At 41.3% G+C, this 27,383-nt stretch overlaps 1 protein-coding gene across 1 annotated transcript in view; it reads right to left on the reverse strand.

Annotated features, from left to right (window-relative positions):
- Window positions 1-5,038: 5,038 nt before the first annotated feature.
- Window positions 5,039-27,383, reverse strand: part of MACC1 (MET transcriptional regulator MACC1) — a 46,005-nt gene continuing 23,660 nt past the window's right edge. Inside the window, exons 2-5 of the mRNA XM_065669221.1 lie at window positions 20,563-20,677; window positions 16,337-18,375; window positions 13,861-14,049; window positions 5,039-5,251 (exon numbers count right to left, since the gene is read on the reverse strand). Coding sequence (XP_065525293.1) covers window positions 5,039-5,251; window positions 13,861-14,049; window positions 16,337-18,375; window positions 20,563-20,677 — 2,556 coding nt within the window. The remainder of the gene's footprint in view (window positions 5,252-13,860; window positions 14,050-16,336; window positions 18,376-20,562; window positions 20,678-27,383) is intronic.

Consider the following 27,383-nt stretch of genomic DNA (forward strand, 5'->3'; position numbering starts at 1 on the left):
AGCTGCTCCAGCCAATGAGCCGGCTTCAATTGGAGCTCGTCTCAGATGCCTCTATACAAACGCCTGTAGCATGGGGAACAAACAAGAGGAATTAGAGATGTGTACACATCTACGGGGGTATGATATAATAGGCATCACAGAAACATGGTGGGATGGCTCCTATGACTGGAGTGTTGGAATGGAAGGTTACAGGCTCTTCAGAAAGGACAGGCCTGGCAGGTGGGGAGGGGGAGTTGCCCTTTATGTTAGGGATAGGCTGGAGAGTATGGAACTCTGTCTGGGGGCAGGTGAGCAGTTTACAGAGAGTTTGTGGGTCAGGGTTAAAGGGAAAACAGCCGTGGGAGACATTACCGTGGGGATCTGTTACAGGCCGCCTGATCAAGGAGAACCTGCGGATGAAGCACTCTACAGACAGATAGGAAAAGCCTCACGCTCACAGGCCCTTGTTCTCATGGGGGATTTCAACCACCCTGACATCTGTTGGAACGGTGGCACTGCACGGCACAAGCAATCCAGGAGGTTCCTCGATTGTGTGGAAGACAACTTCCTTTTGCAAGTAATAGAGGAGCCGACAAGGAGAGAAGCCACGCTTGACCTTGTGCTCACCAACAGGGAAGGGCTTGTTGAGAATGTGATACTCCAGGGCAGCCTTGGATGCAGCGATCACGAGATGATTGAATTTGAGATCCCCAGGAGAGTGAGAAGAGCGTGTAGCAAGCTCACTGCCCTGGACTTCAAAAGAGCAGACTTTGGCCTCTTCAGGAGCCTGCTTAGTAAGGTTCCATGGGATATAGCCCTGGAGGGCAGGGGGGCCCAAGACTGTTGGTTTATATTCAAGGATCACCTGCTGCAAGCTCAGGAGTGCTGCATCCCAACTAGAAGGAAGTGCGGCAGGAGGGACAGGAGACCTCCTTGGATGGATAAGGAGCTGCAGAGGAAAATTCAAAGGTAAAAAAAGACTTATAAAAAATGGAAGCAAGGACAGGCGGCCTGGGTAGAGTACAGGGATGTTGTCCAGGAAGCTAGGGACCAGGTTAGGAAGGCTAAGGCCCAGTTAGTTAGAATTAAACCTAGCCAGGGATGTTAAGGATAATAGGAAGGGATTCTACAGGTATGTAGCAAACAAAAAACAGACTAGGGACAAAATAGGCCCCCTGAGGAAGCTCTCGGAGAACTGGCTACACAGGATTTGGAGAAGGCTGAGGTTCTGAATGACTTCTTTGCCTCGGTCTTCACTGGCAAAGGCTCTGACTGCACCACCCAGGTCTTAGAAGGCAGATGCAGGGACTGCGAGAATGAAGACCTTGGGCCCACTGTGGGAGAGGATCTGGTTCGAGACCATCTTAAAAATCTGAACGTGCACAAGTCCGTGGGACCTCATGGAATCCATCCGCGGGTCCTGAAGGAGCTGGCGAATGAAGTTGCTAAGCCACTGGCCATCGTATTTGAAAAATCATGGCAGTCAGGTGAAGTTCCCGACGACTGGAAAAAGGGAAATATAACCCCCATTTTCAAGAAGGGGAAAATGGAAGACCCGGGGAATTACAGACTAATATAAGTCTCACCTCTGTGCCTGGTAAAATCTTGGAGCACATTCTCCTGGACAACATGCTAAGGCACATGAAAAACAACAAGGTGCTTGGTGACAGCCAGCATGGCTTCACTAAGGGGAAATCCTGCCTGACCAATTTGGTGGCCTTCTATGATGGGGCTACAGAATTGATGGACAAGGGTAAAGCAGTTGACGTCATCTACCTGGACTTGTGCAAAGCGTTTGACACTGTCCCACACGACATCCTTCCCTCTAAATTGGATAGATATCAATTTGATGGATGGACCACTCAGGGGATAAAGAACTGGCTGGACGGCCGCACACAAAGAGTTGTGGTCAATGGCTCGATGTCTGGCTGGAGACTGGTAACAAGTGGTGTCCCTCAGGGATCGGTGTTGGGACCGGTCTTGTTCAACATCTTTGTCAGTGACATGGGCAGTGGGATTGAGTGCGCCCTCAGCAAGTTTGCCGATGACACCAAGCTGTGCGGTCTGGTTGATATGCTGGAGGGAAGGGATGCCATCCAGAGGGACCTTGATGTGCTTGTGAGGTGGGCTGATGCCAACCTTATGAAGTTCAACCACGACAAGTGCAAGGTCCTACACCTGGGTTGGAGCAATCAGAGGCACAGCTACAGACTGGGCAAAGAAGAGATTCAGAGCGGCCCTGCAGAGAAGGACTTGGGGGTGCTGGTCGATGAGAAAATTAACATGAGTCGGCAGTGTGCGCTTGCAGCCCAGAAAGCTAACCGTATCCTGGGCTGCATCAAAAGGAGTGTGACCAACAGGTCGAAGGAGGTGATCCTGCCCCTCTACTCTGCTCTTGTGAGACCTCACTTGGAGTATTGTGTGCAGTTCTGGTGTCCTCAACATAAAAAGGACATGGGACTGCTGGAACAAGTCCAGAGGAGGGCCACGAGGATGATCAGGGGACTGGGGCACCTCCTATATGAAGACAGGCTGAGGAAGTTGGGGCTTTTCAGCCTGGAGAAGAGAAGGCTGCGTGGGGAGCTCATAGCATCCTTCCAGTACCTGAAGGGGGCCTATAGGGATGCTGGGGAGGGACTCTTTGTCAGGGACTGTAGTGACAGGATAAGGGGTAATGGGTTAAAACTTAAACAGGGGAAGTTCAAATTGTATATAAGGAGGAAATTCTTTCCTGTTAGGGTGGTGAGACACTGGAATCGGTTGCCCAGGGAGGTTGTGAGTGCTCCACCCCTGTCAGTGTTCAAGGCCAGGTTGGATGAAGCCTTGTGTTGGATGGTTTAGTGAGAGGTGTCCCTGTCCATGGCAGGGGGGTTGGAACTAGATGATCTTGAAGTCCTTTCCAACCCTAACTAGTCTATGATTCTATGATTCTATGTTCCTCAACCAATGTTAATCAAAGGTGCTCAAAATAGCTTTAACCTCTTAGATCTACCACTTAACTAAAAATACATTTAATATGTTAAAAAACATAAATAAATTTGGTTAGCCTGAAGCTATTATTCAACCTGTACTTTCTGTATTTACAATAAGCTATATTCAATAATTGAAAGATTTTTATTGATAGCATCTAAGCAGTGTTCTTTTTAGAATATATGACTAATTAATTGCTGCATAAATAAACTATTTTTGAGAAAATAATAGCCATCATCCATATTATTCATACAATAAGGTACAAGAAAATGGTAAACAGAAACAGGTATGAACTGTCTACAGCCCTTATACATACAAAACCACTCTTCCCTATTTATCTATCTAGTAATATGAGTAGGATTAAGCAAATGATGAGAGGGATGGGCAGTGTACACCAAGAAGACTTCACAGAATCACAGAATCCCAAGGGTTGGAAGGGACCTGAAAAGATCATCTAGTCCAACCCCCCTGCAAGAGCAGGGTAACCTACAGTACATCACACAGGAACTTGTCCAGGCGGGCCTTGAATATCTCCAGTGTAGGAGACTCCACAACCCCCCTAGGCAGCCTGTTCCAGTGCTCTGTCACTCTTACAGTAAAGAAGTTCTTCCTGATGTTAACGTGGAACTTCCTATGTTCCAGTTTACACCCATTGCCCCTTGTCCTATCACTGGATATCACTGAAAAAAGCCTAGCTCCATCATCCTGACACCTACCCTTTACATATTTGTAAACATTGATGAGGTCACCCCTCAGTCTCCTCTTCTCCAAGCTAAAGAGACCCAGCTCCCTCAGCCTCTCCTCATAAGGGAGATGTTCCACTCCCTTAATCATCTTTGTGGCTCTGCGCTGGACTCCTTCAAGCAATTCCCTGTCCTTCTTGAACAGAGGGGCCCAGAACTGGACGCAATATTCCAGATGCGGCCTCACCAAGGCTGAGTAGAGGGGGAGGAGAACCTCTCTTGACCTACTAACCACACCCTTTCTAGTGCACCCTAAGATGCCATTTGCCTTCTTGGCCACAAGAGCACATTGCTGGCTCATGGTCATCCTCCTATCCACCAGGACCCCCAGGTCCCTTTCCCCTTCGCTACTTTCCAGCAGGTCAACCCCCAACCTGTACTGGTACATGGGGTTGTTCTTCCCCAGATGCAAGACTCTACACTTGCCCTTGTTAAATTTCATCAAGTTTCTCCCCGCCCAACTCTCCAGCCTGTCCAGGTCTCGCTGAATGGCAGCACAGTCCTCTGGTGTGTCAGCCACTCCTCCCAGTTTTGTGTCATCAGCAAACTTGCTGAGGGTGCACTCAGTTCCCTCATCCAGGTCATTGATGAAAATATTAAACAGCACCGGTCCCAGCACCGACCCCTGAGGAACTCCACTTCCTGAATTTCTACTCAGCCAAATCGAGACAGATTTGCTGGAATTAAAATAAATAAATTGATAAATAAAAAGACACAAACCTCTTGAGTTACATCAACAAACCAAACAAATCAAATCACCTTCGACCACCAAATTGTCTCTCTTCTAGTCTTCAAAAAAAGATGTTTTGGGAGGACTGAGCAGATATTTCCAGGTGCAAATAATTGTTGAATCCCTGTTTTGTGAGAGATGAGGTTGATTCTCTCCCAGTTGAGTGAAAAAGAATCCTAAAGTTTTTTCCAGGCTGACCTGCACCCATTGACATAGAGTCGAGGGGTTTGGGCACTAACTAAAATAATGTATTAGATGTTTAGATTTTAATACTTCACTGAAAATGATGTAAACCTAGGCCCCATAGGCTGAACTCATCCATGCATAGTTCTGTGTTTGAAAGTTATCTCCGCATAGAAGTCAGTGAAATCAGAAATAGCACCTTGTAGAAACTACCCTGTAGAATTCATGTCATTTTTGTTGACCTCACTAGTTTAATCCCCTCCTCTTTTCTTATTTACTCAGCAGCAAGATTTGGTGAACTGTACTCAAGAACTGTGGGGCTTGATCCAACATCAGCTCAGGTAAAGCAAACTGCATCCTGTTGTGCTCTGCAAGCATCACTGAAACACAGGTATCAGCAGTACAGTTTCCCAAAACATATCTTGGTAGTCTATTATTCTTCTTCCGTTTTGGAGAAAGCACTTGCCCTTAGCACCTCCATGCAGTTCACAAGAATCAGCATTCCAGTTAACTCTCGCCAACGTTTTGTTACTGGGCTTTTCATTTTATCCAAGGCTGATTGCAGGTCTTGTAAGACATCCCTGTAACTGTCTCCATAATGGGCAGCCCACGTGTAGAGGAAGTCATATGCAGGTTTCCACATCATCTGAAAATAAAAAGGAAAAAAATGAAGAGGTTTAGTTGCAGAAATTGAATTATTAAGAAAAAAAAAAAGGCAGCTAAATCTTTCCAATGGTAGAAAAATCATAGAAAAGAAAAAAGAAAATAGGTGTTTGACCCCTAGCCACACTGAAATGCTTTATCATAAAAGACATGGTGATATATAAACTCCAGTAACCTTATATACTTCATTTCTATTAAATTCTCAAATCCTTAGAGGGGTAAAGAAAGAGAAATTCTTCATTCAGATGATTATCACCAATCCAAAATATATCCCTGTCTGAAAGTATAACTCAAAGAACAGCAATAGAAAGAAAACCCCTAGGTCATTTTTGCAATGCATAGCCAACAGCAGGTTTCCCTTTTGGAGTCTGGCTGTGCTTTTGGTGGTTAATGCCTCCTTTTGTCTCACTAATCAGCATCCTACTGTCCCTCTACTTAACCTGGAACTTTTAAACTTGTTTCTTGCCTTTACAAAAAGGTTTTCCAGTAACAGCAGCTGGAAGCTGGGCCAAAGCCCAACTAGAGCTTTATCTGGCTACTAACATAAAAGACAATAAAAAAATGTTTTAGAAATACATTGTCAAGAAATGTAGAGCTAAGGAGAACCTCCATACTTTATTGGATGTTGGAGGTAACATAGTGACAAAAGATGAGGAAAAGGATGAGGTACTTATCTTTGTCTCAGTCTTTAGTAGTAAGACCAGTTGTTCTTGGGATACCCAGCTCCCTGAGATGGAAGACAGGGATGGGGAGGTGAATGAAGCCCCCATAATCTGAGAGGAAATTATTAGCGACCTGCTACAGCACTTGGACACACACAGGTCTGTGGGGCTAGATAGGATCTACCTAAGGGTACTGAAGCAGCTGGCCCAAGGACTCACTGAGCCACTTCCCATCATTTGTCAGCAGCCCTGGCTAACTGGGAGGTCCCAGTTGACTGTAGGTTAGCAAATGTGACACCCATCTACAAAAATGGTCAAAAGGAGGATCCAGAAAACTAAAGGCCTGTCAGTCTGACCTCAGTGTCAGGGAATGCCATCACGTGGCACATAGAAGCAGGAGAGCCAAAAGCTTTTATAATTAATCATTTAAAATCAGGACATTCAATTTAGAAAGAGTCCTGCAAGTAACAAAGGAAATTAAAAGGTAGGCTACCAGTCCTCCTTATTGCAAACTACAGTATATTTTATGCTAAACAAATATGGAGGAGATCCTTAGCAAGTGTAATTCGTTGTTGATCTAGTGACATTAATTATGACAGCATGATTCAAATACCAAGCAGGACTTAGATCTTTCAAAGTGCTGGTGTTCATGGTCTGCTCAGTTTACAAACAAAAAGATTGTTTTCCCAGATGCTGCTTTTCCAAATTTAACTTGGGCTATCCACTTTCTTGTTTCCCACTCATCACTGGCAATAAAGGTTTTGCAGACAGCAATCAAGTTAGGAATTGCAGGGATGACACATACAAAAAGCCACAAAAACTGTCCTAGAAGGCTCTGGCATTTGCTTTTTTAACACAAACACACTTATGCATTGTAATAAAAGCATATGGATGGATATGTGCACATTTATTTGTATATATACACACAGAAGTGATCAGGAAGTCCATATATTTTTAACATCTTATTCCTTTTTTAACGGAAAATCAGTTTTCATGGTTCTGAAGGATAATTCAGGAGGAAATTGGTTATTTCCTCAATATTATCCTATTAGTTTACAAATAATAAAAACCATAAAGCTCTGCTTCCTTGATATAAGCTTTATTTACCTCAACCTTTGTGGAACTGAGTAGCAGGAAGATTTCTTTGCTCATAGTTCTGAGATTTTCTCCACATTTGGGCTAAGAACTCGCAACATACCCTAAGATTAATTCTGCAATAGTTTCTGTAAACATCTCCCTCAGCTTCTGCTGCCTTTCTCTCCTATCTCCAAATGGAAAAACCCATAAAACTCATATCCTCATTAGCATGTCTCACAGTCTGATTCATCTAGGTTCTTCCTTCAGTTTAAGCCATCAAAAAGTGCTTTCAGTGAAGTTTCTCATTTAGGTCTACAGGAGGAAAGCGTATTATCATTTACCAAAAATGAATGGTGTCTAGCTCTCATTTTAAGCAAATCTAGATTAAGTTGTAACCATAAGGTTACAAAAGGAGGAAAGAAAAGTGATAGGTGGGAAGAAGGAGAGTGATGAGTTCTTTCCTTTTATTAAGCAATCTATTTTGAAAAATAAGTTTTTAATGTACTACTGTAAATGCTATATATTACAGCATATTCTAATGAACTAAAACAGCTCACCCTGGTTGCATTTATGCTGAGACTAGAAAGTTTCTGTGGTCTTATTTTTAGTTTGATAACCAAGTCAGCCAAACAAGAGAAGCTGGGATTTCCTCATATTCTGCTGTTTGCTATGCTTTTTCTCTGTCTCCTGCTTGCTTTCCTTATATTCCTGCTAGGCCAAGACATCTGAACAATCGGAGTACAGTGTGCTGTCTTTACTACAATGTGAAAGACAAGCAAATATGAAAATACGCTGTTGCTTTGCGTTATGCTAAAGGTCAGTCTGACATTGTAGTTGGACAATTGGCCAAAATATGTGTAAAATACAAATGCAGGTTTCTTCTACTCTGTCACAACTGATTTTTTTTTCTTTTCTTAAAAAAGAATTATTATAAAAAAGGGGAACTGATCATTAGTGAGGCATGATTATCTCAGCAATAATCTACATATTCACCACACTGAGCTAACAATACAAACAAGGTTTCTAAGGTCCTTCTCCACATCCACATATTCGTACGCATTGGGTGAACTGAATTGCATTGACCTTCCTGAATTATTTCAAAGATTTTCAGGCAAAATATTAAATCACTACAGCATCCTGGGCATGTCCCATCTCAGGTGTGTGCATGAGTTTTCCCTCTGCTCCCACTGCCTCTAATGAGTAGGTAGAATCATGAAACCATAGAATAGTTAGGGTTGGAAAGGACCTTAAGATCGTCTAGTTCCAACCCCCCTGCCATGGTAGGGACACCTCACACTAAACCATGTCATCCAAGGCTCTGTCCAACCTGGCGTTTAACACCGGCAGGGATGGAGCATTCACAACTTCCCTGGGAAACCCATTCCAGTGCCTCACCGCCCTCACAGTAAAGAACTTCCTCCTTATATCCAATCTAAACTTCCCCTGTTAAAGTTTTAACCCATTACCCGTTGCCCTATCACTACAGTCCCTAATGAAGAGTCCCTCTCTAGCATCACTATAGGCCCCCTTCAGATACTGGAAGGCTGCTATGAGGTCTCCACGCAGCCTTCTCTTCTCCAGGTTGAACAGCCCCAACTTTCTCAGCCTGTCTTCATATGGGAGGTGCTCCAGTCCCCTCATCATCCTTTTGGCCCTCCTGTGGACTTGTTCCAACAGTTCCATGTCCTTTTTATGTTGAGGACACCAGAACTGCACAGAATACTCCAGGTGAAGTCTCACAAGAGCAGAGTAGAGGGGCAGGATCACCGTCTTTGACCTGCTGGTCATGCTCCTTTTGGTGCAGCCCATGATATGGTTGGCTTTCTGGGCTGTGAGCACACACTGAAGCCGGCTCATGTTCATTTTCTCATCGACCAACATCCCCAAGCCCTTCTCTGCAGGGCTGCTCTGAATCTCTTCTCTGCCCAACCTGTAGCTGTGCCTGGGATTGCTCCAACCCAGGTGTAGAACCTTGCACTTGGCATGGTTGAACTTCATAAGGTTGGCATCAACCCACCTTACAAGCATGTGAAGGTCCCTCTGGATGGCATTCCTTCCCTCCAGCGTATCAACTGAACCACACAGCTTGGTATCATCAGCAAACCTGCTGAGGGCGCACTCAATCCCACTGTCCATGTCATTGACAAAAATTTTTAATAAGACTGCTCCCAACACTGATTCCTGAGGGACACCACTCGTTACTGGTCTCCAGCCAGACATTGAGCCATTGACCACAACTCTTTGTGTGTGGCCATCCAGACAGTTCTTTATCCACTGAGTGGTCCACCTATCAAATTGATGTCTCTCCAATTTAGAGACAAGGTAATAATGATACCTACATCCTCTATAAAGTGATTTGGAATTTACTGATGAAAAGCACTTAAAAAACTAGGCACCAATTGTATGCACCTCAAGTTGCCACTATGATCGCATAAGATATAAAAAAAAAATTAAAAGCAGAAACATTTTCCAACCAATCATAGAATCATAGAATCATAGACTAGTTAGGGTTGGAAAGGACTTCAAGATCATCTAGTTCCAACCCCCCTGCCATGGACAGGGACACCTCTCACTAAACCATCCAACACAAGGCTTCATCCAACCTGGCCTTGAACACTGACAGGGGTGGAGCACTCACAACCTCCCTGGGCAACCGATTCCAGTGTCTCACCACCCTAACAGGAAAGAATTTCCTCCTTATATACAATTTGAACTTCCCCTGTTTAAGTTTTAACCCATTACCCCTTATCCTGTCACTACAGTCCCTGACAAAGAGTCCCTCCCCAGCATCCCTATAGGCCCCCTTCAGGTACTGGAAGGATGCTATGAGCTCCCCACGCAGCCTTCTCTTCTCCAGGCTGAAAAGCCCCAACTTCCTCAGCCTGTCTTCATATAGGAGGTGCCCCAGTCCCCTGATCATCCTCGTGGCCCTCCTCTGGACTTGTTCCAGCAGTCCCATGTCCTTTTTATGTTGAGGACACCAGAACTGCACACAATACTCCAAGTGAGGTCTCACAAGAGCAGAGTAGAGGGGCAGGATCACCTCCTTCGACCTGTTGGTCACACTCCTTTTGATGCAGCCCAGGATACGGTTAGCTTTCTGGGCTGCAAGCGCACACTGCCGACTCATGTTAATTTTCTCATCGACCAGCACCCCCAAGTCCTTCTCTGCAGGGCCGCTCTGAATCTCTTCTTTGCCCAGTCTGTAGCTGTGCCTCTGATTGCTCCAACCCAGGTGTAGGACCTTGCACTTGTCGTGGTTGAACTTCATAAGGTTGGCATCAGCCCACCTCACAAGCACATCAAGGTCCCTCTGGATGGCATCCCTTCCCTCCAGCATATCAACCAGACCGCACAGCTTGGTGTCATCGGCAAACTTGCTGAGGGCGCACTCAATCCCACTGCCCATGTCACTGACAAAGATGTTGAACAAGACCGGTCCCAACACCGATCCCTGAGGGACACCACTTGTTACCAGTCTCCAGCCAGACATCGAGCCATTGACCACAACTCTTTGTGTGCGGCCGTCCAGCCAGTTCTTTATCCCCTGAGTGGTCCATCCATCAAATTGATATCTATCCAATTTAGAGGGAAGGATGTCGTGTGGGACAGTGTCAAACGCTTTGCACAAGTCCAGGTAGATGACGTCAACTGCTTTACCCTTGTCCATCAATTCTGTAGCCCCATCATAGAAGGCCACCAAATTGGTCAGGCAGGATTTCCCCTTAGTGAAGCCATGCTGGCTGTCACCAAGCACCTTGTTGTTTTTCATGTGCCTTAGCATGTTGTCCAGGAGAATGTGCTCCAAGATTTTACCAGGCACAGAGGTGAGACTTATATTAGTCTGTAATTCCCCGGGTCTTCCATTTTCCCCTTCTTGAAAATGGGGGTTATATTTCCCTTTTTCCAGTCGTCGGGAACTTCACCTGACTGCCATGATTTTTCAAATACGATGGCCAGTGGCTTAGCAACTTCATTCGCCAGCTCCTTCAGGACCCGCGGATGGATTCCATCAGGTCCCACGGACTTGTGCACGTTCAGATTTTTAAGATGGTCTCGAACCAGATCCTCTCCTACAGTGGGCCCAAGGTCTTCATTCTCGCAGTCCCTGCATCTGCCTTCTAAGACCTGGGTGGTGCAGTCAGAGCCTTTGCCAGTGAAGACCGAGGCAAAGAAGTCATTCAGAACCTCAGCCTTCTCCAAATCCTGTGTATCAATCCTCTTGATATTAAACAGTCCTTGATGGGTAATTAATTAGTGCTTTCAGATAATCCACAATAATTAATGAAATGAACTTATTACACCCCAGTCTGTGCTGGGTTTCCTGTTTTCACACCATCAACTACTATTACTGGTAAAGCTTTTCTATTAGAAAATTCCAGGCTGGCAAAAGATTGTTTTAATCAGGGTTCTTTTACACCTGTTAAGTAAAAGTGATGATCAGCAATTATCTTGAGATTAGTGAGGCTAAGGCTAACTTTGTAACAATGCTGGGGGCATCTCCACAAAGATAGAAATTTACACTGCATTAGCTACATTCATTTTGAATCCCTGCTGAACAACATGCACAAAGCTTTGTAAACTATATTGCTTTCTGTATGTAGAAGTTCAATTAACCAGGGCACTGAGAAGTTCAGAGGTCTGAAGAAAGCACTGAAATTCAGTATAAAGTCCTGAAATTTAAGGTTAGATTCAAAGGATAGTGAAGATGCTGAGCATTCACATGAGATACCAGTGTCAGAAACCTGATGTGGTTGGAACTCACACCTATGTGGGCAAACACTACTACAAAGCTCACAGGAAACCAATAAATTTCCCATGAGCACACCCTAAGCCTTGAGAAATGACATAATAAAGCAAAATTCTGATCTTTCATTGCTTGTTGAATGTTCTCTTAAAAAATGGAACATACTGTATTACTCTGGGTTTTATGATAAATTCAACTATTCTGTATTCTGGCAGCAGACACTGTTATTGAAAGGCAGAGTATTTTGTAGGTGTTTTATCATTAAAATAATACAAAGTAGTCTTAAAAATAAATTAATAGGGTTCATGAGGCAGAAGATGGGCTTCACAGAAGTAGACACCCATTTAAAACAAAGTAAAGATACATATTTTTAATAGATTTTTATATATATACAGTCATATATATATATAAAAAAATAAAAAGGTATGGCACCAGAAAAAGAGTTTTAAGATCGTTTTAGTTTCACTGTCTCTTAGCAAAGAAGAAAACATTTCCAAATACCATGGAGACCAGTAGAGTCACACATCATTCAGGTCTATAATTCCTTCTGTAGAAAGCTGGAGTTTTGTCAGACAAGCACAGAAAGCTTAGTAAGTACAACAAAATTCTAGGAAGTTAGACAAGTCACTGCATAACAGTTAAAAATAATAAATAAAAAAAAAACAGAACAAGTCAACAAAATGGAAAGAGAAGCATTCACTTTATGTTGGATTTGAGTGCAAAAACATGGTGTTTTTTTTCAGTAAAAGAGAGTAACAAACTAGGAATTGGTAGACCTGAAGTTTTCTGAGGAAAAAAAAAAAAGTAAGGAGGAAGGTGCAGCCAGGCACAAGCAATATACCCAGAATAAGTAAAATAAATAAATAAATAGACAAAATAGCTGAAAGGAAAGTAAGATCAGAGGAAGATGCACAAAATTATCTTGATTATTGTGAAAATGTGAATGGGAAATAGTGATTTCTTCAGAATGGAGAGGCGAAAGAGAAGGAATTCAGGCTGGATCATGTGTATTACCTGCAATGATCAGGGAATGATGGTACAGGCAGAGGGAGAGTTGAGCCTCAATGTAAGCATTAGAGGCAGGTCAGGGGCATCGTTCAACAACTCTTCTATAAGAGGATATTAGGATAATGCCCAGTCTGGGACCTAGAAGTTATTGGCACATAACTCCATGGGAAACAGTGGATCTATTGGATGTTTTGGTGTTAGAGAAATGCAGGAAGAAACTTGGTTACCCAGGGAACCTGCATCAGGAGCACAGGCTGGGCCTCAGCTCAGAGACATGGACAAGGACTCACCCTATCTTGTGATGTATCTGACATTGCATGGATGCCATGAGTACCTCTGGGCACCTCAGATGGCACTAGAGATCTATGAGGACAACCTGACTTCTATTTAGAACTCATACTTTTTGTATAAGCAGGATGCTGTACAAAGAAGAATAAATAGCATGACCTACCTGACAAACTATGAAATTAAAACATGGATTTGCCCTGTTTATATAATAGGACAGAAGTGGAATTAATGTCAGAGATTCCAACCTTTTGTCATACTATTCAAGCTAAATGATCACAAATATGACACAGGCACAGAAAAGTGTTAATGGTGGAGAGAAGCTTCCTTTCAGTGGAAAGAGCAAAAACTGTGCTAAGGGTGATTTGAAGCAGCTCCTGAAAGGAATGTATGGACTTCCTCATTGAGTCTGAAATTACAACAGTGGAGTGAGATTAACAAGTGAACAGGACAGTAAGAAGGGACTGAATGGGACCCTTGGTGTGGGAATAAAAAGCTGAAGCTCAAGAGAGAGACCAGGATCTCCACAGCCAATTTATTTGGCACAATAACACTGAACAACTGGCTGCAAAGGAATATCTAGACAATTGCAAGCAAAAGTTGGAAAGAATTCCTCATATTGAAGGACTTAAATGAGGAGATAAAAAAAAGTTAAATAAGGAGGCCAAACTGCAAACTTAAATTTAAAATTTAATTAAATGAAGAGGCCAACTGCAAAAAGAAAGAAGTGCACAAAGCAAAGAAGGAGAAAGATCTCTGGCTGTGTTTGTTCAGAGGAGAAAGTGTACACACACCATTACATCTGAACCTTACCTCCAGAGCTACTGCCCCATTTTTCCCTTGGTGGGGTACTTCATAAGCCTCAATTTGATGCTTTGTGAGTCGGGATAACTTCTCCGCAAGCTCATGCCAGTATTTGCCAAGCTTGACAGCTGAAGTCAAAATGATCGTGTCCTGGGTAAGACGTGCCACTAATCCCTGGCAATCTATTTTCAAAAGTGCCTGCAACAATAATTTTCTTTAATTTTTCTTCTTCATTAATTACAAAAAGAACATCATAATTTAATAGCACTATTCTGCATTTCTAAGCAGACAGGAGGACTTTTTATCTGTGTTCTTACAAATATGTAACTATTTTTCCTACAAAAAGGTGTTGCCAACAGTTTCAGAGGAAAACTGCCCACAAGGTAAAAAAAAAATTAAGTTGGCATTCAGCTGCTTCGTCATTCCAGTGTCAAATGGATCCTGCTAAGCTTGGAGGAAAAATATGCTTCTCCAACAAAAATATCTGGACATCAAATTTAGCTTTTGAAAGCATGGCATAAACTTAAAAATTAAGTTAGAACCCTATTACATTAAGGTGTGGTCTTTTGTCTGCTGTTTTCTTTGGAAAATGATTGATTACATTGGCCAGCACCTTCTGATTCATGTCTTCCATAGAACTGATAATTTGCAGACCATTAAGCAGAAGTGAAAGCATCAAACTCTTCCCTCCTCCACATCAAATGAGAAATTAATAACAAACAAATGAAAACCATTCCAGGAGTGAAACCCTGAAATACAGGTATGTTGCATTCTCCTTTCTTTATTAGTTTGGATAAGGGATAAGGAGGAAAATAGGTGGTGGGGAGTTTTTTCTTCTCTTCAAATTAACAGCAAAATATTCCACTGAAGATGTTGACTTTTTCAGTGAAAGATGAAGAACAAAGTCCAGAAGTTTTCCTTGGTTTTTAGATACTGATTTTTAATAAAACATCAAGCATTTCTGAAGAAATCAGACATTTGTGTGATTTAATTGTAAAACAGTTTTCCATAAAAGTCCTGATTGCAAGCAGTAGAACTTTGGTATGCAGAGTAGGCAAGAAGCAGACTATAGTGTACAGTGCCAAATTCCCCTATACTTTGGCAGAGTGGACACAAAGTTGTCCAAGAACCCTATAAAATGTAATAATAAGACATTAATCAAAAGAAATGACCAGTAAATTCTACCCAAAAGTGACATGGATGATATCTAGTTTTAAGTCTAACTTTATAAAGATAGGGACCTGCATTGGCACCTCAAAATCATACATATTTCAACAAAACAGGACATCATATTAATCTGTTTATTCCCCACTTTTGCTTATTCTATAATGAACTCTGTTTCACTGTATTCAATTAAAAGTCTGGATCATTTTCACCTTTAATTCCCCCCTCCCCTTTTCATACAGAGGTATGGCAGATTAAACTGCACTTCATATATGCTCAGTTTTATTCCACACAGTCTAATGCAGTCTTAAGAGTTCTAAGTAGCCACTGCTACCAAAATATTCTGATTCCTGCTGAAAGTGATTTCAGCACTTCAAAGGGTGCTGTGAAAGGTCTAGCTGTGAAAGTAAGTCCTCTAAAGGTTTACAGTTCCAGGTAGTCAAAAGGCTTAGATGAAAGGCTATAGTGTGAAATTTAAACACAAACTTTTATAATACTTTAGTTTCATATCATGAATTTAATTCTCTTGTCCCCATATAGGCTGGTAGACTTTTCAGTCAGAGCCAAGGACAGTGCTGAGTAATCATTAACTCCAGATTAATTTGCATACAGATCCATAAGTAAATTAAGATGTTGAACAATGCAACCTATTACCTGGAAGCATTTAGAATAAAACTACTTTTGATTGACATGTAACTGTTCTGAATCACATAGAAGTTGCTCATTGGCTTACAAATGAGGCCCATGAAAATATGTACTGAAATACTTGCAATACTGTCCTTAGGTTGCTACAACATTGACTATAAAATTATCATGTGTCAACAGAAAATCTTTAACACATGGGTCAAGATTTCCGTGCTTTAAATATGTGAAGATAACTTAGACATGCAACTTAGGCTACAAAAATGTATATAGGTAGCAGCATTTCCACACTATAAGGTTACTAAAAGCTTCTCAATGGGAATAAGAATTGCTCAGGGAAGAAATTTACCATGATGACTTTCATAACAAACCTATTTCAATCATGGCTATTTAAAAAACCCCACTAAAGTCAACTCAGTCAACCTACTAAATGAGCAAGGTTCCTAGAACATTTACAGAGCACTGTTTAGAACTAATTCATCGAAGTATTATTTATTCTTCATGACAGTCTGGGTTTTTTTTTTTTTCCATCTATAGGTGTCTACAACTTCTAGTAATATGTTCAGGTCTGTAAAGATTCCCACAAGGGTGCAGGACCATGTTTTTTTGTTCACACATTACTATTGAGTACTTTCTTCTCAATGCATTCCCAGTAACCATTAATTCATGCAATACTTACAACAATGAGCTCATAAAGAAATAGTCTTTTTTTTTTGTTAGCATGGCAGTCTTCCTTCATCCTCTTGACAACATGTGCAACTCTCTCTGATTCTTTGTCAGCATGTGCCTCATTAAAGTCATCCAAAGACATATGTGAATATCCTAGCACCTCAGCCAAAGCTCTCCAGTCATAAACACTCTCTGATACTGTAGACAGAACTACTGAGTAGATGTAAGTCAGTTTTTTGAACGGCAATGCAATTTGTTCAACAAGATTCCTGGTTGTAAGCTCACTATCAGCAGTGTCCATAGCTTGTTCTTTGGAAATCACTTTTATGTTTTTGCAATGTACAAGACCAATCCTTTTTCTGAGAACTCCTACATACCACTCTTTTACTTTAGTTTGTCCCACAGCTTTTATTTTATCTTCACCAAGAAGTGCTATTGTGTCCCCTTTAAAATATTCTAGCAAATAGTCAATCTTATTTTGACGTAACACAGTTTTCAAAGCAACTCCGTAAGTATTAACACTCAAGGCTTTATCTTGGAACTTTGGGTATTTAACTGTTGATACTAAAAGCCACGGCTCAGACTTGATTTCTTTGCAGTTTTGTAAGCGCTTTGGCCTATTGATAATTCCACCTAATTTTGGAGCTGGATCAGGAGTTGTGACATAGAACTGTGTTATTTGGTTACTTTTTGAGACTTTAATCTGAACGAGGAAAACAAAGAAATGCATCTCCTTACATCCAAGCATGGAAAACAGGAATTGCTGGCGGACCATTTCACCAGTTTTTAGGTCTTCCTCTTTAATTTTTTTTCTTTGTTCTTCCATCTTCACTTCAAAATCTGGATCACAGGATACCAAAGAAATGTTTAGATCTTGAGGCTTTTCAAGCAGAAATGTATGTTTTCCCCACAGCTGAAACACAACAGGAGGCATGTTTTTCCCTCCCTTTTTTATATCACAAATTGTGAGTTTTCCTGGAATGTAGTTATGACCAAAGACTGTAAAAACTGCTGTAAAAGATGGATGAATGTGTTTGGGACCATAAATTCCAACTGAGACTGTTCTATGAACATAGTCCCAGACATCAGTTGCTGGAGGGTGGATTTTGTTTGCTTGTACAGCAATCACTGCATACATCACATGACTTAGGTCCGTTAGCTTCACTTGTATGGTGTCTTGATAAGTGTAGCAATTCTCTACCTTCTTAAAAGGCCCCTCTTTGTTGAGACTAAAAAAGCACACAATGTCACTCATAACTTGGCTGAGTGGATCATTCTTCACTTTAGCTGCGACTTTCACCTCTAGGAAAATGGCTTCCCTTGTGTTGAGGTTACTCAGCGTAAGTTGTATCAGAGGGCTTACAGTGCTAGACATCTCATTGTTAAATGACAATGGAGGGTTAAGGATAGCCTTTAAACCGACTTCTTGGAATTCCCCAGGTAATACATGACCCGCAGGGACATGAATGTTGATATCTGAGTCAGGAAGCTGTACTGAACCCCCTTCATGATTCAGTTTACAAACTACATGGATGTCTGTAGCTTGTGTTTGTGCCCACCCAGGACTATGGCTCATGGCTTCTAAATCTAGACAAGACCGTGTGAGTTGTCGGTGACTCAACCAAGCCATCTTGTAGGCTTCACGGTCATTTTGAAGCCATGCGATGTCCGAAGCTATAGGGTTTTGAGGTGTTGTCTTGCGAGGATTAAATCTTCTGTTATCAACAATATCCAGGAAGTCAGAGACGCTCTTGGATCGTCCAGATCTTCTTGCTGAAGTCTTTCTTAGAAGACAGTCAATATCTAGCTCATCGCCTGAGGAAGCCAAAGAATCCATGTTGTTAGAAACTTTGGAGAATAAATAGGGTTTTGCTTTTAAGATGGAAAGGTATTTATTATTTTCATTTCTATTTGAAGCAGCTATGTCATGTACAAAAGGGTTGGAGGCTGACAGTTCATTCCAGAAGGGATTAGTCTTGGAAACAACATTGGTATGTCTGAATACATCAGACCAGTCAATATCCAAATCTGATTTCCTTTCATTGATATCTGTTTCAAAGAAAAAACAGAAGCATTTTCTAAAGCACAGAGACTTGAGACATTCCATTAATTTCCAGCTGATAGTCTGTTAAGCTAACAAGTGACTAAACTTATCCTCCTAAAATGCATATAGATAATTTATAGATTTCTCCTTCAAGTTTTTAAAGGGTATTGATATTGGTTTCTAAGTAGCATTAAGAATCTTTGCTAATATAAAGATGGCTAACAAATTAGTGGTGAAGGATGTAAAGAATCTTCTGCAAGGTGCTGATTGTTATGAACTCCTATGACTATTAATTGGCATCAAGTATGCTAAGGTCCCATGAGGTTTAAATCCTTTTATTCCAGTAATCTTTGGCCTCTCACAAAATGCCATGGATGTCTTTCCTTTCTGTCTAACTCTCTGCAAAGATTAAATAACTACTGTTTCATTTTTCAAACACTGCAGATAGTACAGACAAATGTATTATTCAGGATTCCTTTTCATGCTAGTGCACATGCATTTAATTGATAACAGCACTCTTAGAATTTATCTTGGTGTGTGTGGAATTTGTTATACTGGCTTTCCATGAAAAGAATTGTTATAATTTATGAGATCTTGTACAATTTGAAGTTTGGAGAGAAAAATTTTTGTGGCTACTAACTTTTCTGAGACTGTACTTTAATAGACAAGTGGGGGATGTGATATTTAAATATAATTTTAATAAAAATACTTATTAATTATGTCTATTTCTTCTGAAGGCAAGGTGTGCTTATATTTTATATTAGTAACTGTTCACAGAAGTTGATTTATAGGTTGATTAAGACTCATGCTTCTGGCAACTAATAGAGTATCTGCAGCTTTTTGTGCTAAGGGTTTCTATTACTTCAGTTTTCCATTATTTTACTACCTATATAAAGGTTAATCCATCCCTTCTTTGACATCCTTGTAAAGAATTTTAATTCAACATTTCTATTCTTTCAGCATATCTATATCCATCATTATTACACTTTCCATAGTAGCTTCTATCATCTGCAACGTTACTAATTACTGCTCAATTGCAAGGACAGTCCATTCATCCAAAAACAAACAAAAAAAAAAAGAATAGTATGGGGGTTTTTTTCTATTTCATTTGTCATAAATTGTGACAAAAAGCCAAAACCATTAATTTTTTCCACAGTTCTAGAAAAATCCCAATTTGGAAGAACCAAAGTGGAATTTACCTGCTCCCCAGTTGCCCATCAGCAAGGCATTGTTTTGAGAAGAGCCTTCCAGGTGAGCTGCAGGGGAGAGTGAGCCCAGGACACCCAGCCTTGGCCAGAACAACCAGATGGATCTGGGCTGCTCAGCACCAGCTGAAAAGTCCTTTTTGATTCACAGGCCAAAAGCTTTCCTAGTGCTGTGATGCTATTATAGTCAAATCATTATCAGCTATTGAAAATAAAATTAACTAGTCCCAAAAGAAATGTGAGGGGTTTAGCCTGTTTTTACCCACATCCTAAAGGGTATGTTTCTACAGCAATATTCTGAGCAGAAAACTCTGGCAGAGCCTGAGTCTTTAGGCCGGACACTTTCTCATGCCAAGGTAACAGCACAGATTACTGGGTGCAAGAGGTTAGAGAAGAAGCAATTCCTTCTCCCCAACTCACACAGCAAGTGCCAGGTTCACTGTTACTCCTATCTGCTGCTGGACGAAAAAGCTAGGAGAATGCCTGCCTTGTGGAGGCAAATGTTTTCTTAACTTTGGGGTTAAAACAGCAATGAGATTAGATCAACTTTGCTGAGTCTCTTTTTTTTAAACTGGCCTAACTCCAAAATTACCTTGCCTTCCTGGTTCTTAAATCCCAAAATTAATGTAGTTTGGCTAAGAACTTCCTCTTCTCTTTCCTGACTTAACATTTATTCATGCAAGCTTAATGACCCCAGCTCTTCCTGCCAACCTGTCTGATCCATGTTTGCTATGGCAGAGGACAGAGGACTTCTCTTATATGACAGCAAGTTTCTTCTAGGGGACCTTGTGACAATCCCCAGTGTTCTGACTTCAGGGACATCTATGATGGCCTGAGTAGTGCAAGACATAAGCAATAAAAAAATAACTTTAAGAAGTGTACAGGGGTTTACAGAGTACCTAAAGCTCCTAACATTATTTAGAGTTTTTCAGAAATAAAGACTTTAGGCCAAGAGCCTTGCTACAGAAAGTAGCAGAAGAAACATACTGTAGCTGCCTGAAGGTGTCCGGTCATCCACATCAATCAAAGTCCCCTCTGACCTGCTCCTTGGAATCTCTCCGCTGGTTAGGGAATCTGTTCCACTACTGGAAGCGTTTACCTCCTAGGAAACAGTTAAACATATAAAACATTAACAAGTTTGAAATTTGAAAAAGGGGAAACTGTTGAAGAATAATCGAGCTTTGCTCCTGTGATGTGACACAAATGGAAAAAAAAGTGAAGTTATGGTCTGCCCAAGAGCACCACAATCCTGAGCCTTACTATCTCATTTGCAGCAAAAACGCCAGATGTTACAGCTGTTGTACAGTATGGTACCCCAGTCCATAGTGAAGATCAATAACCCACATAATTCAACATCTTGCAATTGGAACTGAGCCAATTGTACAATAACTTCTGTCCAGGTCTCTTTTAAAAAAGAAACATCCTAATATCTGTTTTCAGATAAGTTTGAGTAGAATCATGACAGGTGCAGTGCTAGCTCTGTTCCTTCCTTTGCCAATTAATATAAAGGACATCCAATTATTCCTGCTTTATTATTCTTCTTTTGCTCTTCCCTGAGAGAACATCAGGTCAGATTTTCTTTTTAGTCTTTGATGTAAATGATGTAAAGTACCCTTCCTTAGGGCCCACACCAGCACAGCAACAGCCCAAAGAGGGGACATTCAGGTCTCTCCTCTTCCTTGTTCTGGCTACAAGAAGTTCTATTTGGTTTTGATGCAGTTTGCACACGGACTGAACCACATGAAAGCTGTAAAACAGATGCTGCAGTTGAGAGACAGTCAACAACGAAACTATTGCAAGGGCAGAGCAGAAGGAGAATCCCTCCAAGGCAGGCAACAGGAGGGTTAACCTCACAAGGTACTGTTGCCTGATGCAATTTTCAGCTGCCCAGAAAAGCGAGTTGCAGGTCTTCAAAGGGGCATCGAGTATCCTACATGCTGAAGCTACTTTGTCCCAGAAACAGAAGCTAAAGGAAATAAAATATTCTAGATCTTTTTGTGCAGGAATGCTTATCAAGTTAATGCTATAAACCAAGAGGCCGTTTAGTGAATGTTCCCAGAATCCTGTCACTGATCCTATACATAGTGGGGTATAAATGCTGATACACAATAAATACATTAAATATATGGTTGAAAAGAAAACCCCCAAACAAACAAGGAAAAAAAATGGTAAAAAAGCCAGAAGGTTTTTTTTTTTGTCCATTCACAGGATACAATAGCCAGTTTTGTTCAAGACTCTGAAATATTGCAGCCGGCTACTTCTGCAGCAACAATTGCAGCCTAAGCAGATCTCTTGCTGTGACTGTATGAAAAAGGAATTTTCAGTTACAGTTCTAGTAGGTGAGTTATGGGAAAAATGAAGCATACCTTATATCAAAGCATTACTGAATAGAAACTGGAAGTCAGCTGCCTTTCCATTGCAAAACACAATTGTTTAAGACATCTTTTATTTTTTTTCACTGCAAATGTAAATTGGTACTTTTTATTCTTCCTACAAGAGCTCTCTTCAGCTAATGGCAATCTGTTCAGCTACTGATTTGTGCTCAGGCAGGACGCAAGGCTGAGGTCAGCCCAATTGTCACCCAGCCACTCTGCTATCACAAGGCTATATGGACTTTCAAGTTCCTCTGTTACCAGGAATGTCAGATGTTGACTTTAGAACTCCTGATTTCAGACAGTAGTGAAAGCTAGCTTCCAAGACTAATATTTTGAGGCTTCTGCTATTAATACCCCCACCTGAACCAAACTGGGAATTAAAATGGCTCTTTAAACCCAACACCATATTTCCAAGATCTGACATCCCAAACCTGTTTAAAAATATCACTGTTCCTTCTGTCTCTGATAAAAGACAGTATCTTTGATAATGTGTACAGATTCCTTCAAAGGAAATAAATTTTGCTTTAGTGTTGGCAACAAATACACTGCTATTTTTAAAAGTAGAATTTCTCTTTGCACATTTATTGGGATTTTAGACAATGGATACCTTACACAGGTGTAAATAAGCCTCCTCAATTCCTGAAGCAGAAGCCTGAGATAAAAATCTTGCATGTTTATACAATTTGTTCAGTTTTTCAATATTTTGAGATGCAGCGTCTGACTGATAACTTATTGATCAATTGACATGAGAATCTAAGAACAGTTCTTTAAATAGTTAAAAGACCCACAATTGCTTCAGTAGCTGTATGAAGTGGGAAGCAGTAAGGATAAGGAAAGTGTACAAGAGTGCAAGTAGATGCACAGTTGCTAAATTCGGAAACCCATGGGGAAACGGGAGGGAGAGAAAGAAAAGCAATCTGTTTACACAGTGGGAGTATATTGACAGAGACATAACAACAAGATTACATATGGAAGTTTTATAAATACTAAGGATTTCTGCAAATAGAATAAGCTATTTCCTAAAAGTTCCCTCTGGGAACTCCTTAAAACCTTCACCATTAGCCTGGCAAAAGGACAGAAGAGGTGGATACTGGAAAGAAAAACCACTTTCAAAAATAAGTCATGCTTCCCCACCCCAAAAGCGTATGTGAGCTTGATAAGGGAGCCTTTGTGATTCAGGCACATTTTTGGGACAGCTGAGAAGAGGACAAGAGAAGGGGGAAGATATAATCAGTCCTGGGCAAAAGACGACCATGTCTGGTCAGCATGTTAAGGGATGTGGGAAATGCTGGGGACAAGCTGTACACACACCATCGGATACCAGTGTCGTGGTTTAAACCCAACCACAAAAGCTCATTCACTCACTCCCTGTCCCCCCGCCTTTTCTTTTTCTCCCTCTTTCTTTCCTCCTACCCACCCCCTCACCCCTCCAACCCTTCCTGCTCCCGGAGGGATGGGAGGAGAATCATGTAACTCCCATGGGTTGAGATAAGAACAGCCCAGTAACTAAGGTATAACACAAATCACTACTGCTACCACCAATGATAATATTGATAAGAGAAAATAACAAAAGAAGAGAATACGATACCACCACTGAACAAGTTCGACCCCCCCCCCCCCCCCCCGAAGACAGACCATGCCATTCCCGGTAACTCCCCGTTACCTGCCGGGGCATGACGTACTGTGGTATGGAATACCTCTTTGGCTAGTTTAGGTCAGGTGTCCTGTCTCTGCTTACTCCCGGCCTCCCCTCGTCCCTGGCAGAGCATGAGACTCACAAAGTCCTTGGCCAGAATAAACATTACTTAGCAACAATTAAAAACAATCGGTGTTATCAGCTCTCTTCCCAGGCTGGAAGTCAAAACACAGAGCTGGCACCAGTTACTAAGAAGGAGAAAAACGGCTACTGGTAAACCCAGGACAACCAGGCAATGTGCCTCCTGAACAGTTACATGATCTGGCACCAGGGCCACATCCCGTCTCTCCTGTGTTCCAGCCTAAGTGCTGGCAATGTATAAATCCCTAGTATCTTTGTATGAGATCAGAAAAATAAGAAAATCCAATGCTCCCCCTTTTCCATGGGTACATTCTGTGATAAAATAGAATCTCAAATTTTTCATAGGATAACCCTATTAATTAGGAACCTACCTGTACAAATCCAGAAGAACTATCATGCAGAGAAGACAGATCAATGCATATGGGATATAAAGCCATACTGATCAGTGGCAAAGGAGAAACCTTTGCTGAAAAAATTTGAGAATTACATATAGGAAGAATCAGAAGCTAAGCTTTTCATTTGCTATAGCTACCGAGTAAGAAAGATGTAAACTGACAAGTGCTTAATGGTGCAAAGAATGATTTGACTGACAGCATGTCAGCTCACAGTGTGAAGTGAGCAGAAAATGGAGATGTGAAGAGATTGGAAAGAGATCAACTACTGAAGTGACCAGGTGTCCTGGGTTTAGCAGTAGCCGTCATTTTTTCTCCTTAGTAGCTGGTGCAGCACTGTGTTTCTGACTTTCGGCCTGGGAACAGTGCTGATAACACTGATGTTTTTAGTTACTGCTCAAATGTTTTAGTCTGACCAGGGACTTTCTGAGTCTCATGCTCTGCCAGGGAGGAAGCAGAGACAGGACACCTGACCCAAACTGACCAAAGAGATATTCCATACCACAGCACATCATGCCCAGGATGTAACGGAGAGTTATCCAGGAGGGCTGGTGAACTGGGGGGTTGGACTAGGTATCGGTCGGTGCTCGGCTGGGCGAGGTGGGTCGACTTATTGGTCGGCTGGTGCTGAGGTGTTGTATTCTCTTCCCTTGTTATTTCTCTTATTATTGGTGGAAGCAGTAGTGATTTGTGTTATACCTTGGCTACTAAACTGTTCTTATCTCAGCCCATGGGAGTTGCATTCTTTTGATTCTTCTCCCCATCCCTCCTGGAGGAGGGGGAAGGCAAGGGAGGGGGGGGGGTAAGAAAAATGCATTAGAGGAAGAAGGAAGTCTCAGGTAGAAAGTTCAGTTTCACAGAAGTCAGGATACAGATTTTCTGCAAATGGAATTTTTGCTGTATATGATGCCTCCAGAAATCTCTTCCAGGTCTTTTAAAATTCAAGTGCACTGCTTTTTTTCTTTCCAGTCTCTTTACCAAAGAAAACATGTCCTGCTGTGCTTAAAATAGTGGTAAGGAAGAAGATAAAAAAAGCCCAAAAGCAAACACTTCCCCACTGCTTTTGCCCTCAAAAATGAGAGAGAACACATTACTCTCTGTTTTTAAGATATCAGCATCCTAGAGCAAAACACTAGCAATTTTTCTTTGATTCAATCTTAACCCTTCTTCAAAAGCAGGTTGTATTAAGAGCAGAGCTCTCCCATGGCAGTGCCTTCCCATGGTCTCTTACATGAACCTTACACAAACAGTACTACTCAGCCACACCGTTATTCACAATGATTCATGGCCTTTGTATCCAGACGATGAAGCTTATGTGTTTACAGAGGCAGGACAAGCAACAGAAGGAGGCGTTGGAGATATGCTTCATTCCTCAGGCTTGCTTTTAGCTATCATAGGGAAAAATAACTTGCTAGTTATATAGTGTGGGTTGTTAGACTTATTTTACATGTTTATTGCTGAAAAAAGAAACAAGGTATACTCACCAGAATGTTAAATATGGTGATCTGACCAAATACTGAATATACTGAATTATTTAAATTCTGTTACATAGACATAAGAAAAGGAATTCTAAAGAAAAAACAATACACAAAAGAGAAATGGTTTCAGAAGGCACTACACATCACCATCAAATCTAAAACACTGCCTCTTCTCTGCAGATTAATATGGTCCTAGGTAAACATTACAGTAATAGGTCATATTTTAACAGTCCTTTGGTACTTGTGACCTGGAACAGCTTTATACAGCTCAGAGTTTGGACCTGATTTTAACAATATGGTTACAGGGCTGAACTGTGGCACTGTAGCTAATAGTAGTACAGGATAGCAAACAAAACCTTCAGTTGAAGTGATGAAGACTTTAACTTATTCTCTTAGCCTGGTGCATATGAGGCTGTCAAGAAATGGAGCTGTATCTCATTTAGAACAGAAACAGAAATGGCTTTTAATGTTCACCTTTGAGAGATCTCAACCCTTACTAATGCTCGGCAGCAACCTTAATGCTTTAGTATGTCCCTATTACTTATAACTTTGCCTATAATGATAGAAAAGAATTTTCAATTGATACATCTGCTGGTTTCCTCTGCTGTTAAAATAGCTGTCAAGTTTGGTAGATATTTTTGAAATGTTCTGAAAATTTATCACCCTGTGGGAACTGCAGAGCCATTCACACTCCTTCCTGAACCCAGGGTGTAAGCTTTCTGCAGACCCAACATAGGTCTACACTGCTGCTTGTAACTGACAGAACTGCTTCTGGTAATACTGCATCTGAGCTAGCATAGGCAGAGCTAGTAGTCTCAGCATAACAAAAACAGGGTTTGAAGTGGGTCATCCTCTCAGTAGATTTCCACAAGTTCACAAGTAGGTTTTTACAGTCCTGGGTGGCCCAGAACTGACTGTTTTACAGCCCAGTTGGAGCTGTATGCAAGCAAAAATTACTATATCATAAACACTCCCTCTGCAAGGCAAGTATCCTTCCTTCCATTCCAAGTATCTGTGCTTCTAAAATTGCTTGCTGTAAGCATAAGGGCTAGAACTTTTTTTCTTTTTTTTTTCCCCCCAACTGCAAACTTTACATTTGGGAATATTGCTTTCCAGAATCCTCAAAGAATGTGTAGTTAAGTCTTGATGTCTTTGAGGTTTCAGCTACCAATCTGAAATACTCCATGCTTCCTCTTTGGCCTCAGGAAAAAAATTATGTTGCCTTCTACTTACATTAGTATGCAACTTTTTAAAGAATAGAAGATGGAAAGTAAAGCTATCACTAACAAATGAATTAAAGGATCCAACTTCTTACTGTTGAATTGTAATATTTCCTCTTTTTGCTGAACAGAGAAAACTGCAAGTGTATTAGCTTATTTTTTCTATTAACTCATTTCCTAACTACCTTGCAAAAGCCTCTGATTTCTTCTTCTCTATTTAATTAGACTTTAACTTGCAACCAAGCTGCATGCAGAAATTACACTGGGTCTTTAACCGAGCAGCTTACCTGTTAGTGTTGAGTAGAGATAAAGCCCTTAGACATCTGCATACTAGCATGGCTTAGAGCCTACTCCCACCTATGCACAGTCTTTATTATGTTCTTCCCCAGAAAAGGCTCATGTCTCTCTCTGTTAATGCCAAAAGTCAGCTTTGCAGACTGACAGACAGGAACTGTGGCCTTTGAGGGCAGGAAACAGTGGTACGAGACAGAAGTAGAAGTAGCTTTAGCAGCATTGAATGATTTACAATCTCAGAGGTAAATTCAAGGATAATAAAAGATTTTTTT

The sequence above is a fragment of the Lathamus discolor genome, chromosome 2, assembly GCF_037157495.1.
Source record: "Lathamus discolor isolate bLatDis1 chromosome 2, bLatDis1.hap1, whole genome shotgun sequence".
In the NCBI taxonomy this organism is placed as follows: Eukaryota; Metazoa; Chordata; class Aves; order Psittaciformes; family Psittacidae; genus Lathamus; species Lathamus discolor.